This window comes from Sinocyclocheilus grahami, unplaced genomic scaffold (assembly GCF_001515645.1).
Source record: "Sinocyclocheilus grahami isolate Dianchi unplaced genomic scaffold, SAMN03320097.WGS_v1.1 scaffold379.1, whole genome shotgun sequence".
NCBI classification, from domain to species: Eukaryota; Metazoa; Chordata; class Actinopteri; order Cypriniformes; family Cyprinidae; genus Sinocyclocheilus; species Sinocyclocheilus grahami.
The window spans coordinates 155,008-169,066 of NW_015505558.1; the positions used below are offsets into that span (position 1 = coordinate 155,008).

At 36.8% G+C, this 14,059-nt stretch overlaps 1 protein-coding gene across 2 annotated transcripts in view; it reads left to right on the top strand.

The window, feature by feature from the left end:
* Positions 1–14,059, top strand: part of LOC107549731 (recombining binding protein suppressor of hairless) — a 57,268-nt gene that overhangs the window by 27,198 nt on the left and 16,011 nt on the right. Inside the window, exons 1-2 of one of the 2 annotated variants that reach the window (XM_016230907.1) lie at positions 3,741–3,806; positions 4,011–4,049. Coding sequence is in view for 1 of the 2 variants with exons in the window: in XM_016230906.1 (XP_016086392.1) it covers positions 4,011–4,049 (39 nt within the window). In the remaining variant the exon portion in view is untranslated. Of the gene's footprint in view, positions 1–3,740; positions 3,807–4,010; positions 4,050–14,059 lie in introns of those variants that run through there. The other variant, XM_016230906.1, reaches the window with a different exon arrangement.

Consider the following 14,059-nt stretch of genomic DNA (forward strand, 5'->3'; position numbering starts at 1 on the left):
CATTCTGCAGCAAAAGTGCTTTTGAAGTTTTACAGTGAGAATTGGAGAATGTTTTTCTACTTCAAAATTTCACATTTAATTCAGTGTGTTGCATGCTGTTTCTTTGTGGAATTTAGTAGCAATTTCTGAGTGAATTTTCTCACTTCTTTTTTTTTTTCAGCGAATATGAAGTTACATTATATCTGTTAAATGTCCAGCTGTCATTGTAAATTTAAAACCAAAAATTTGTTTTTGGATTGGTTAAAAACAATGTTTAATTAAAAATATATACATTTATTCTTTCCTGTGGTGAGGCAAGCAGAAATGGAAGAAGAGAGAGCCAAAAGAAAAATCCCTATTAATTGGGCTTTTTACTGGAGATCCAGGGCAGGCGGCTGGTGTTGGCCAGTAGAGCTGTGGCCCCAGATGGGCCCCTGATTGTGGGGTTTGTGTAGTAGTAGCATGTGCTTGAAGCAAGCTGGTATCCATTATCCTCTCAAACATCAGCACTTCACTGTGGGAACCTTATTGATCTACAGCTCTATAATTATTCTACTAGCCATCCTCTCTCTCTCTCTCTCTCTCTCTCTCTCTCTCTCTCTCTCTCTCTCTGCTGAGCCCCTGATCCTCTTTTTTGCTCTTTTTTTCTTTTCTTTTAATTGCTTTTTTGTCTCTTTATCTTCCTCTTCTCCCCCACACGAGCCTCATCCCTTCCCATAATTCCAGCCCTGTCTGTCATCTTTTTCGCTCTTTCCAATGTTCCCGCTGAGCCCCTGATCCTCTTTTTTGCTCTTTTTTTCTTTTCTTTTAATTGCTTTTTTGTCTCTTTATCTTCCTCTTCTCCCCCACACGAGCCTCATCCCTTCCCATAATTCCAGCCCTGTCTGTCATCTTTTTCGCTCTTTCCAATGTTCCCTCTCTCATTAAAGTGCAATGACCTTTTGTGTTCTACCAGACTTGAGAACAAGCTTTGCTGTTTGTGTACGAGTAAATACGATCGCTAATTTCTCTGATTATGTATTACAACATCGCAGTTGTTGAGTCAGGATACGGGTATTCAGTCAAGTTGTAACAAGTTTGCACTTGTGAATGTTACCAATATGAGTTTCCAACAAATCTTTTCTCTGAATCTTCAGAAAAGTAGGGCTGATCAATTATTAACTGTTAAATGAGATTACAATTATGACTGCCACGATTAACACATTTAAGCCTGCAGGCAACCAAAGCGGTTACCACTTTTTCACTCTGTTCTATCTGTTTTTGGGGGATGAATACTAATTTTTTAATTAGTAGACAGCTTTAGGAAGAGAACTTTTGAAAACTTGATGGATACTGTTTCACGTTTAATTTCAGCTGCCATTTCTGGGTATTGACTTGCAGTTCACTTGGCATATTCCATAGGAGTTTCTGTAAAGAGATGTCATATGTGCTCAACGGTCACTAAAGATTCCGTATTAAATTTATATTCTTATGAAAAATACATAATACACGGTTGTTTAAAAGTTTGGTGTCTATAAGATTCTTCTTTTAATGTTTTTGAAAGAAGTCTGATCAGCAAAGCTTCATTTATTTGATCAAAAATACAATAATACTGTGAAATGGGCGTGCTATTACAATTTAAAATAACAGTTTGATACAAATAAAAAAAAAACAGCACTTATTTGAAGTTGATGCAAATCTTTTGTAACACTGTACATGTATTTGCTGTCATTTTAGAACAATTTAATGTGTTCTTGCTGAGTTAAAGTGTTCATTTCTTAAAAAAATAAAATAAAATCTTACTGACCTCACACTTTTGAATAGTGTAATTCAGGAACACACACATCTCTTCTCACTGTGAATTTGTTTACAAAAAGTGCTATTTTCATATAGCTTTTATTGTATTGAATTAATTATAATTATAAAGGTGTATACTTAATAATTAAGTTTTTGTTACATGCAGCTTTTTTCAGAAATATGTCTGTTCTTCTGCTGTTGTTATTGCAGTGTCCTCTCTCAGTCTGTGGTGGTCTTCTCCGGTCTCGTGGCACTGATTTGAGATCTTCCTGTAACTCGCTCAGGTTCAATAGGGTTGGATCAGGAAGCTCCAGCCATCGATTTTTCTCTCTTCTTCAATTTTAAACCCTCCACAGTCTCTGTTTCCTCTCAGCTTTGGCCTCAAGGCTGCTGCCAGTTTAGCACGGACCCCTGGGGATCAGCTGTACCGTAAAGACTACGCCACGGGCACAACCCCACAGCAGAGCTCCTGTGGCCTGTGTTAGCTTTAATAAAACACACTCAAACAAGCTAAAGGCGAAATACTCAATCAAATGAACCTCATTTTTTCACATTAAAGAGTAGGGCTGTGCTGATGCAATCATACATTGTAATTCTTTTCCTCTTAATATTGCATCATTTAGTTTATGCTTTTAAAATATTTTAAAATTAATATTTTTCTGATTTGGGTAGGAGAATTGTTTCCACCAAGCTCTTCGCGATGCATTCTGGGATTGCCTTAAGTAATTGGACCGGGGCCAGCGTTGTCTTGGGCACTGTAGTGATTCGGTTAGATTTCAAGTAATAACAGTTGTGAGGTCTCTATAGTAACAGCTTCAAACAGAAGGGGTCACGACAGGCCTTCAGGTTCTTCTGAAATGAGGCAACGGTTTTTATTATTTGCTGTCTGAGGTCACAAGCATAAGTGAAACCATCCAATCTATGTTCCACATTACTGTACTCTGATGATCTGTTACTCTACAATGCACTGTGACTTTTAGGAGAAATAAGTCTATGTCTGCCTGACGTGAAATATCACATCTGAGGGAATTTGCGGCCATTACTGGGTTGCTTTTCTGATCGTGATCATTTAAAGAAATGTTATGGGTTCAAATCTTATTAAGCTTTATTGACCGTATCTGTGACTTGAAAAATCTGTTTGTAAAAGATATGTTCACAGTAATGCACGTACTGTAAGTTTGCAAAAACTTTTTTTTTTTTTTTTTTAAACTCAGAATTCTTTCAAGTTGTCCATTTTTACAACTGGGCTGAGGGGAAAAAAACTTATAGGCCTACACTGTTAAAATGTAAGTAAATAAAACAGATAATTGGAATACATTTTACAAGAAATTTTCAAATTTCAGGATTTCTATTTCAAAATTTCACTTTTCATTTATTGTGTTACTTGCCAATTCTTTGTAATTCTTTGTGAAATGTACTATCAAGTTTCAAAGTAAATCCTAAACTAACTTTTTTTTTTAGTTTGCTCTGTACAAACTAGTACTGTGCAAATAGTTAGGCTAAATCATGTTCTTTTTGATATCTCAGCATATCTTGTGTGAGTTTAGCGGTTTTGTAAAAGTTCAAATATTGCATTAGTAATCGTTAATGATTAGCAAGCAATTATATCTCACTATATTCATTATATGGTATGTGTTAACTCAAGACTACTTTCAAAACTGTGTATATTTTAACATGTATCCCAGAGAATGCCTTGGCCTGTAGGCTTCCATTTATACGTTTATTACTGCAAATGTGATTTATGCTTGTTTTTCCAAAGAGAGGGCTGCGGTAATCAACAGCATCTGTGGCGAGAGCTTAACTTGCGTTTAACCCGGAACGTTCCTTTAAATCCCTATCTAAAGGAAAGTGATGCGTTTTTAGCAGCAGGTATCGCTAAACTGTGCCGTTAGACAGCTTTCCTGTGATAATTAGCCTGGTGGATGTAATCAGAATGGGAAAGTGGTTTAGTTTGGCCACCTGTGTGTGTGTTTGTACACACGGTCATGTGACTGTGCTCTCACAAGGTCACTACAACAGGTGCAAGCCTGCTAATCTCAAATAGCGGGCAGGTGCGTGTGTTTGCCCGTCGCGTCACATTTGAGTGCATGATTGTGTTTGCCCCTTGTTGAGTGATGGGAAATGGGCTTGTGTGTGTGTGTTACAGTGGCACAGTATAGTACACGGGTGTGCCCTCAAATATTTGTGCGCATAAAATGATGTTTTTGTTTGTATTGTGGTTGAATTTCTGCTAAAGTGTTTTTCTCTCTTTACAGGAAGTTTGGGGAGCACCCTCAACCACAGCGCCTGACGAGGTATGTTTATCACCTTCACATGCTAATGACAAACAAACCTCTCTCTGGTACGGCTTGCAGTTCTGCATGCTAAATTTGTGAATTACATGACTTTACAGTGACAACAATGGAACTTTCTGAACTATCCGCACACAAGTTTGAACTTGACCTGACTTAAAAGTTTGTCATTTTTAAAGAATAATTCTGCGGTTATTGTTTAACTGTACATTGCCTTGCCATATATGGTGAACATTCTAAATGGTTTAACATCACATTACATGTAATTTTATTGTGAAGTACTTTTCAAATTTTGAATTACAATATAATTCATGGTGTGAAACGTAAAAGGACATTCCCAGAAGTCCTTGCATGACACATTTTGTTTTTGTTTTTGTTATTAGTAATGTACATTAGCATGTTTTGTGCTGCATGTCTGCTCTGACACCTGTATTATTATGGTGGTTAAAAAATCTGATATATCAAGTAGTTAGTATTGATATATTTACATTATTTTGTCTAGTGTAAGTTGTACAATTTTCAGGCATCAATATGCCATAACTGAAACATTGTCACCGTATTTTTATAGTAAATTTTTGGCTAACATGCCATAAATTTCCGCAATTTAACAGGAAAATTTTATTTTTACAGTGTAGAAATGATTATATTATATTAAATTATAACACAGTTCTGTGGAATACTTGATTCTGATTGGTCAGTTGCGACGTTCCAATGTATGTTATTCCTCGATAACAGCTGGTAAAAGCTGATAACACAGGCTCATCTGCAAAGCTCACTGAAGTCTGCGCTATACTGCCAGGAACAGTTTTTCTAGGTGGAAGCTTTGCGTTTCGTTAGTTAATAAAATATTAAAGCTCGATTCAATATTGTGTAAAATTATTGAATTATGTCATCCTGGTATCGCAGACTCACTCTCTCCTTTCAAACGCAGCTGCTGCCATTTTGTGACAATTGTTTTGTACACTGTAATGGATTGTAAGATAACTAACATACTGGTAAGATTTTAAAACATTTTTGTCTTAAATCAATATATTTTATCGCCTTAATTATTTATATGGTGAAATGTTGTGTAATAAGTGGTATTTCTTAAATGTCCATCTAGTTTGAACCTCTTGCTCACTGGAAGCTTTGCATTCAAATATTTCAACACAAATCAATATTAGCCATGTAATAAGTGAGATAATGTATATCCAGCCGGTTGTTATAGCAGAATAGGGGTTATCCCTTATACTTATATTACATGACATTACATTAAATTATATTATATATAAGTATAAGTCATTTTGACATATATATATATATATATAAGTTGTTACAATCAATATTTTAAAGTTAACTTTAATTGGAAATCTTATTTTTAGGCTACATATGTTATCTCACATAAGCAAATAGACATTTAAAACTGTGAAACTTTGTGAAAATTGACTTATGAGATTTATAATTTAGTTTTTTTGGATCGTCGTACACCGCTGAATGACTTTCTTTGTGAAAACAGCAAAATAAGCTGCATATAAATCAAATGTGATCTAATTTACTTTCCCAAATGTGAATGTTATTTCTAACATAGTAACAGTTGTTTTTAATTGTTCTATGTTGAGAAGTACAGACAACTTAAACCTACATTTCTTTTTCTCTAAAATTTGGCAGTATCACACTTTTTATTTAATGGCCAGTCTGAAAATAAAAGCACTGTTGGCCTAGGACATTCTGAGATGTAGTCCCCACTGAGGTTTAGTTTTAGTGTCTCTCGACACTGCTGTGGGGTTTTTCCATAGCTGCTGTCCCTATTTGTCACCATCGCTTCGCTCTGTTTTCTCCCAGCCTCTTTCTCTTTAACTCATTTCCCCTCATCTCTCTGGTTAATGTTATTTTCCTCCAGCCATCCTTTTTTGAAGAGTCAAAATTAGAGGCCAAGAATTCACCCAAGAAATATGGAACGAAATGTTTTCAGAAGATGCGTGTTGTGAAGCAGCTCCAGCCAGCGGTTCGTGTTTTGAGTGGAGAAGTGAGGGACATGGAAAATGATAGAGAGGGGAGAATTAAGTGCTGCCCGCCCGTCCCATGTCGCGCGCCCTGCGGTTAACTTACAGCACGACTGCATTCTGGCAGAGAGCACACGCCCTGGCAGGACATTCTCACCGCTTCACGGCCTCTGTCTGTGCTGGGCCCCATCCTGTGAATCTGAGTATCATTAGATAAATACTGGTGTTTCTGCATATTCTGCATACAGGTGTTGTTCAATCACAGGTTTAGAAGCAGATTAGGTCAGATTCATTTGGGTCAAATCTGTTTAGATAATGCTTACTGTAGACACTGGCTATTTTTTGGTGCTTTTCCACTGCATGGTACAGCACGGTACGGCTCGGTACGGTTCACTTTTGGGGGGTTTTCCACTGGGTACAGTACCTGGTACTTTTTTTAGTACCGTTTCGGTTGGGGTTCCAAGTGAACCGTACCGTTACCAAAACGTGACGTGGAAACTCTGCTGATCACGGATTGGCCGGAGAGAATCGTCACTACCTGCGTCACTGAACTTGCGACACAAACACAAAAGAACCCGCTAGATTTAAATCAGCACAGTCAGCGAAGGATCGAACGCAACTGTTTTGAATGAGCGCACCTTTTTTTTAACAACCAAAACTTTTTGTTGTCTGTTGCGGAAGTACAGACGTTCCTCTCGTTGATAGCAGAGGAGTGGATCCGGTGAGAGCTTGATGGGGCGATGCAGAACGAAAAAGTTTTTTTTAGGAGTCGTGGTAGAAGAGTATAACAACTATAACGACATGTGAATAATCCCGCCCACTCTAAAGCGGTACTGAACTGCAGTGGAAACGCAAACCGTGCCGAGCCGAACCATGCCATGCCGTACCAAGCCGAGCCGTACCACACAGTGGAAAAGCGCCATTTGATGGGATGTTGTGCACCATGGGGTGATGATGGCTAGGGGATAAAGTGATGAAGTGTGTGTGTGTTAGTGTGTATGTGTCGGGAAGCCCATTGTTAAAGATAATGTGACATGCCTGGAGGATGATGAACCACTTTAGACATCTACAGTCTCAACGGACTGGCAGAGTATTATACAAACCTTCTCCTTGTATGTCATTCTCGTCTTGTGCACATTCAAACATGCAGCTTTGGCACAAGTAACAGTTTTTACCAGTATTACTAATTCTGCAAAATCTGGGCATGAACTAACTTGAGCAGTTTGTCGTTCATACTTCTGTTCTTTCTCTCTTTTAACTATTTTCTTTCTTTTCTCCTATAACTCTGTCCGCTTTTTTACTGTCCAGTGATTTCTCCATCTATTTAGATTATATTTTTATTCTTATTTATTCATATTTTAAATGGCACCAAATCAGCATTAGAATGATTTCTGAAGGATCATGTGACAATGAAGACTGGAGTAATGACTGCTGAAAATTCAGCTTTGTCGTCACAGAAATAAATTACATTTTAAATATACTTTCAAATAGAAAACAGCTATTTAAAATTTTTAAATCTAACATATTTTTGTCCAAAGCAACTTACAAATGAGGACAATAGAACCAAACAATTTTTACAATTATTATAATATTTATTTATAATATTTATTTAAATATAATATAATATTTCATTATTCACTTTTAAGCCATTTCAGAGCAAATTCACAAATAACAAAATATATATTGAATATTGTTAAAAAGCTGAAAATAATTGAAAATGTTTTTGGCTGTTATATCGCAGACCTATCGGGCTTGCAGACCTTTCATATTTCTTTCTCTTTTTTTTTTTTGCAAGTGATGCATGGAGACACGTGAGCTTAGGATGATTAAATTCCACTTCTGTGACACAAAAAGAGAAAGATCACTGGAAATATGGTTCATGACTTTCATGTCCTGTGGTTTTGAAACTTATTAAAATATGTATGTAGATTATGACATTTGTTGCAAGTTTGCTTTTGCGTGTTCAGTGTGCGTGTGCGTGTCAGAAGCTCTTCGTGTTGAAGTGCCCATATTTGTCATGCTGTTGCTGAAAACTGATGACTCACAAAGGCTTGTCCACTTCTTTCCTCAATGTGTGTCTGGCTTTGTGTGTATGTGTGTCTGTGTAATGCTGTGGTTGCTTGTTATTACATATGTCCTTCCGTCTCTACATTTTATATTTTATACTTTTAATTAAGTTTTTCTTCTCTTCAGTTGGGTGGATATAAGCTATCTGAATCATTCAATTATTTTTTTAATTAAAAAATTCTCTATCAATCACTACTGTTTTAAGTTTATATGTTTTTTCCATGAGGAAGCTGAAGGTCTGTGGTTTTTCTCTTAAGCATAAGACATCACATGACCCAGTGGCTTGACTTTGCGTGCAAGACCTTTGCGTGTGCAGGAAAACTCTGATTGATCTTCAGGACCGCTTGCATGGAGTTGCATGTTATTGATGAACTTATTTTACCAGCACAACAAGGTGCAATAAACCATTACATAAATAACGGCAAGTTCGGTTCAAATGTTCCCCATAAGATGTTAACCAATGAAATAAACCTCAAACCTTCTATCATATGTTTTCCACTTTAGGATTTGGGTGGTGTATGTTTTGGATCCTTAAGTGATCTTTGATCCTTAATCGCATTTTTGAAACGTACACACAACTGCATATATTTTCAAAATCAATTTGTCGGTAGGTTGTCAGAACAACTAGTCATTTTAGAAAGCGCTGTATAATTAGGCTTGTTTAGCATCCACCAGACACTGATCTGACACATTTAGAGCTTTCAAAAGTTTGGAGTTGGCAAGATTTAAAAAAAATTTTTTGAAAGTCTTTTTTTTTGCTTGCCAAGTCTAGATATATTTGATCAAAAATACAGTAAAAACAATAATAAATATTAATATAATTTAAAATAACTGCTTCATATTTTTATAAATAATAATCATTTTAAAATGTAATTTATTATTGTGATGACAAAGCTGAATTTTTAGTAGTCTTACTCCAGTCTTCAGTGTCACGTGATCCTTCAGAAATCATTCTAATATGCTGACTGGTGCTTAAAAAAAACAAAACAAAAAACATTTCTTATTATTATAAATGTTGAAAGCAGTTGTTCTGCATAATATTTTTTCTGGAAACTTTTTTTCAGGATATTTTGATTAGAAAGTTCAAAAGAACAGTATTTATTTAAAATAATAGAAATATTTTGGTACATTAGAAATGTTTAACTGTGCATCCTTGCTGAATATTAAAAAGTATTTAAAAAACTGGCCCCAAACTTTTAAATGGTAGTGTATTTGCACCCTTCTATGTAAACGACTAACTGACTATAACCTTTCATTGCACAAAACCATAATAGAAACAAACGGAGGTGTATAGAGATTATGCACAAGAGGAACATTGCTTACAATGGTTTGAAGGTGGTTTGAAGTCTGACAGTAATTGTCTTGAAATGTATTGTTGAAGGTGTTAAATTTGATACAAAAGTGGTGATTTATTGGCTGAGGTGGTGTTGCTTAATTAAAAGGGGATGAATTTAACGAGTTTTGCCATCTAAAAGTTACACTGCAGGCTAGGGGTGGGCGGTATGCAAACTGAACATCAACTACTGTTAGTACTATTAGTACTGCTGACTAAGTAGTTTAAATTATACACACCCGTATATAACCCCGTCCACGTTGAATGCGATTCTGGTGTGTAAAAATGAACTGTACTCATAAGGGGTGGAAAGATGTACATCTATTCATTATTTAAGGCTATTTCTATTCATTATGACATCGACATATGAAGTGTTGTAGTCAAGTACGCTTAACTCATAACGCTTCCTCCGTTGTAAGCCTGTGCGCTCCTCTAAACTGTCCAGCTGCTGCACCTTTGATGCACCTTTGTTTCCGACAATATCACGTTATGAACAACCCTTTAGAAAACTGAATACTTTCTGGATCCGCCTGGGCTACGTTTCCCAAAAGCATGGTTGATCATAGCTCCATTGGTGACAATGGTTCTACAAGTAACTTAGGCTTACTATGCTTTTGGGAAACGCAGCCCAGATCTGCTCGTTCGTCTTTCTCCGTGTTTCTTTTAATTTTTTTTATTTAATCAATTTATGCATTTAGCAGACGCTTTGGATAAAGCGACTTACAGTGCATTCAGGCTATACATTTTTTTTTACCAGTGTGTGTGTGTTCCCTGGGAATTGAACCCACAACCTTTTGCGCTGCTAACGCAATGCTCTACCACTGAGCCACAGGAACATTTCTTTGACAAATGGCAGTGTCTGAGTGAACCACGCCTACTTATTTACATGTTGCCGTATACACGGAATAAAACAATCTATTACGGTTGACATTTTGTACCGCGGTAACGATATATACCATCATACCGCCCAGCCCTACTGGTGACACATTAAAATCCTCTCTGATATGCCACATCTCAAAATTGAGCCTCTTTTAACACACTGTTGGCAAAAAAAAATATGTAGAGTCTTACTGGTCGACCTCACTATAGTCAGCAGTTTGCTGACTAACTGACCATGTTGACCCAACTTTCAAGAAACAGATGGTATAACGTAATTTAGCTGAGGGCTATACTGTCAGATCTTTGATTATTATGCTAACAGAAGATGTGTTATGGTTTTTCCCAGCACCCCTGCAAATGGTGATGGCCATCAATAACTCTCTTCTGAGATGCTTTGTAAACACTGCTGGTGTTTTTGTGAATTGTCAGGTTGCCGGATATCAAAGCTGAACCCTGTTGATGAGAAAACACTTGAGCATTGAAGGGAAATGTTGAAAGTCTCGGAATGTTCCTGCTTTGGTGCCTGTAATCACGAATCAGATGTGCAGCTGATTTCATGTGCTCTGCACATTCTTGTCTTTGCACTGTTGAGGGAATTCACAAGCATTTGGCGATAGGGGTACATTTGATCTGTGGATAGGAGAGGACTCTGCTCAGTAGAGATCGTCCTTTCTGAAGTACACAAGCCAAATCCATGTCTGAGATGACCACTGAGTCGTCTTTTTCTGAACACACACACACACACATGGCAGGTTATTAGAAGTATCAAAGGTGTCAGATGACATGAGCCTGAGGAAGATGACATCACCAGATCTGCAGGAATTCACCATTCGTGTGTGTCCTGTGAGGCTGGGAGGTTCAGCACCGTTCAATATTCACTCGCTTCACGACGCTCACTGACATACAAGATCTTAGATAAAACTGTATGCAACCTGTCAGATAGGATTTGTCTTTGACTCGAAAATCATTTAGCATGACGAAATATTTGACACTGCTTGACAAACTACTGTAGGTTTAGACTAGTACTGTGTCTTAACTAGACATACCGTCATAAAATAAGCAATAACATTTAATAAGCTGTCATTTATTTATTTATTTGATTGATTGATTGTCATAACTAGCCATGACTGCGACCAAAGACAAGCTGTTTTGTCTGAATTGGTTTCTGTTTTTGTGGGTAGCTGCACCCACTGAGAAATTTCATTGGTTGAAAATCATGTTGCTTTTATAAAATGCTGACAGTAAATACCATTAAATAAATAGCGATAAATTACCCGTCCAGCAAAGAAGAAGCAACTTTGGCATCACTTCTAGGATTTTCTGTCATCAAATCCTTCCACTTTGTGTATGCTGTACTGATTTTTTACGCTCATATTTTTAGTTTGAGCCAAGTCTAGTCACATTTATTTATAGCACGCTAAACAACACTGATTGTTTCAAACTGTTTCACATTAATGAACAGGAAAATAACAGTGTTGATGCAAAATTCATCAATTATGATGAATTCCTCAATTAAGACTTCAGTTTCGGCTTTAAAGAAGCTCTATCATTATTCAGCTCAAATTAGTTCAGTGTAGATGCAATTCAATAATAGAGTCAGTGTTGCAAAATTAATCAATTATGAAGAAAATTTGGTTCAGCTATAAAGCAGCTCTTCAGAAGACAGTAGTGTCATTGTTCAGCTCAAAGTCAGTTCAAGTTTTGTTCTCATCATACAGGGTCAGTGCAGTCAAATCGATAATATTACTGAATATTAAATGTATTTTAAGCCCCAGCTGAATAAGCCAAAGGCAGCAGTGGGAAGGAACCAAAACTCCATGTTTGTCTTTTCTGCTTCTTCAGACATGCAGGTACTGATTCGTTGTCTCCACTGGTAGAAGATGATTTTTGCTCTTTGCATCTACAAACAACACTATGCTACTAGCATATCTTCAGAAGCGACAACCAATAAGAGTAAATATTCTAAAAAATACTTTGAGGGGAGTGCTCTGCACAGCACAGATTTTCTGCTGGAAACTTGAATAGACCAGTGTGTGAAGTTACATTTACTTTAAGAGTTAGTCATTAGTCCTCCTGTTAGTCTTGGTGCATTGAGCCTGTCTCTTGTCTTGTAGGAGAAGGATTATTGTCGAAGTATAACCCTTTCACCTCTCTTCCCTCTCATACTTCCCCTCCCACCCTCATGTTCAATTACATTTTTCAATTCAAGTTTATTTGTATAGTGCTTTTCACGATACAAATCGTTGCAAAGCAATTTTACAGCAAATTAAGTTTCTACAATATTTAGTGGTAGCTTATCAGTGGTGACTGTCAGTTAATGTACATATGGCAGAATTGTACGGAAAAATCTATTAAAGACGTAATCAATTAAAGACTTAGTCAAACAGACGATGAACACTATTAACAGCAGTTATTATATGATGCAATCAAACTTATAGCAAAATTAGGTAGTTCTGTATGTTGTTTCAGGGTTGGCATCATCTGAGGTCCTCTGAGGGGTTGGCATCATCTCTTCTCAGGTGTTCTGGATCCAGACTGAAGCTTGTGTAAATCCTAGTTACCATGGGATGTCAATCCCGTGGCAGTAACAGAGAAACAAATAGAGACATAATTAGCGTAGCTGCTGTTCCAACCAAGCAAAATGTATTTGTTTAACCCAAGCAAAAAGAATAATAATGTGCATTTGATGAGATATAACTGCAATACAAGATCATGAGATGCATTATTTGAATGCTTGGCCAAAGAGATGTGTCTTTAATCTAGATTTAAACAGAGAGAGTGTGTCTGAACCCCGAACGTTATCAGGAAGGCTATTCCAGAGTTTGGGAGCCAAATGCGAAAAAGCTCTACCGCCTTTAGTGGACTTTGCTATCCTAGATACTACCAAAAGTCCAGAGTTTTGCGACCTTAGGGAGCGTGAGGGATTGTAGCATGGTAGAAGACTAGTTAGGTACAGGAGCTAACCCATTAAGGGCCTTATAGGCAAGTAATAATATTTTGTAACTGATACAGAACTTAATAGGTAGCCAGTGCAGAGACTGTAAAATTGGGGTAATATGATCATATTTTCTTGACCTGGTAAGGACTCTAGCCGCTGCATTTTGGACTATCTGTAGCTTGTTTATTGAAGATGCAGGACAACCACCTAGCAGTGCATTACAATAGTCCAGTCTAGAGGTCATGAATGCATGAACTAGCTTTTCTGCATCAGAAACAGGTATCATGCTTCGTAACTTGGCAATGTTTCTAAGATGGAAGAATGCCGTTTTTGTAACATGGGAAATATGATTTTCAAAAAAGAATTAAAAGATTTTCCAATCTTTAAAATTTTTAACACACTCTGTTAACTTAGATAATTTAGAAGTTGTAATCCAAGTGTACTTGTCTTTTGGTCCAATAAGTAATATCTCTGTCTTATCTGAATTTAATAGGATAAAATTATTGGTTTATTGGTCTTTTACATTTTTAACACACTCCGTTAGCTTAGATAATTTAGAAGTTTCATCTGGTCTTGTTGAGATATATAGTTGAGTATCATCGGCATAACAGTGGAAACAAATCCCGTATTTTTTAATAATATTACCAAGGGGCAACATGTATATCGAAAATAGCAGAGAACCTAGGACAGATCCTTGTGGCACTCCATATTTTACTGGTGATAATTGAGATGACTCCCCATTTAAATGAACAATGTGGTAGCGATCGGACAGGTAGGATCTAAACCATCTTAAAGCCTACCCTTGAATACCTGT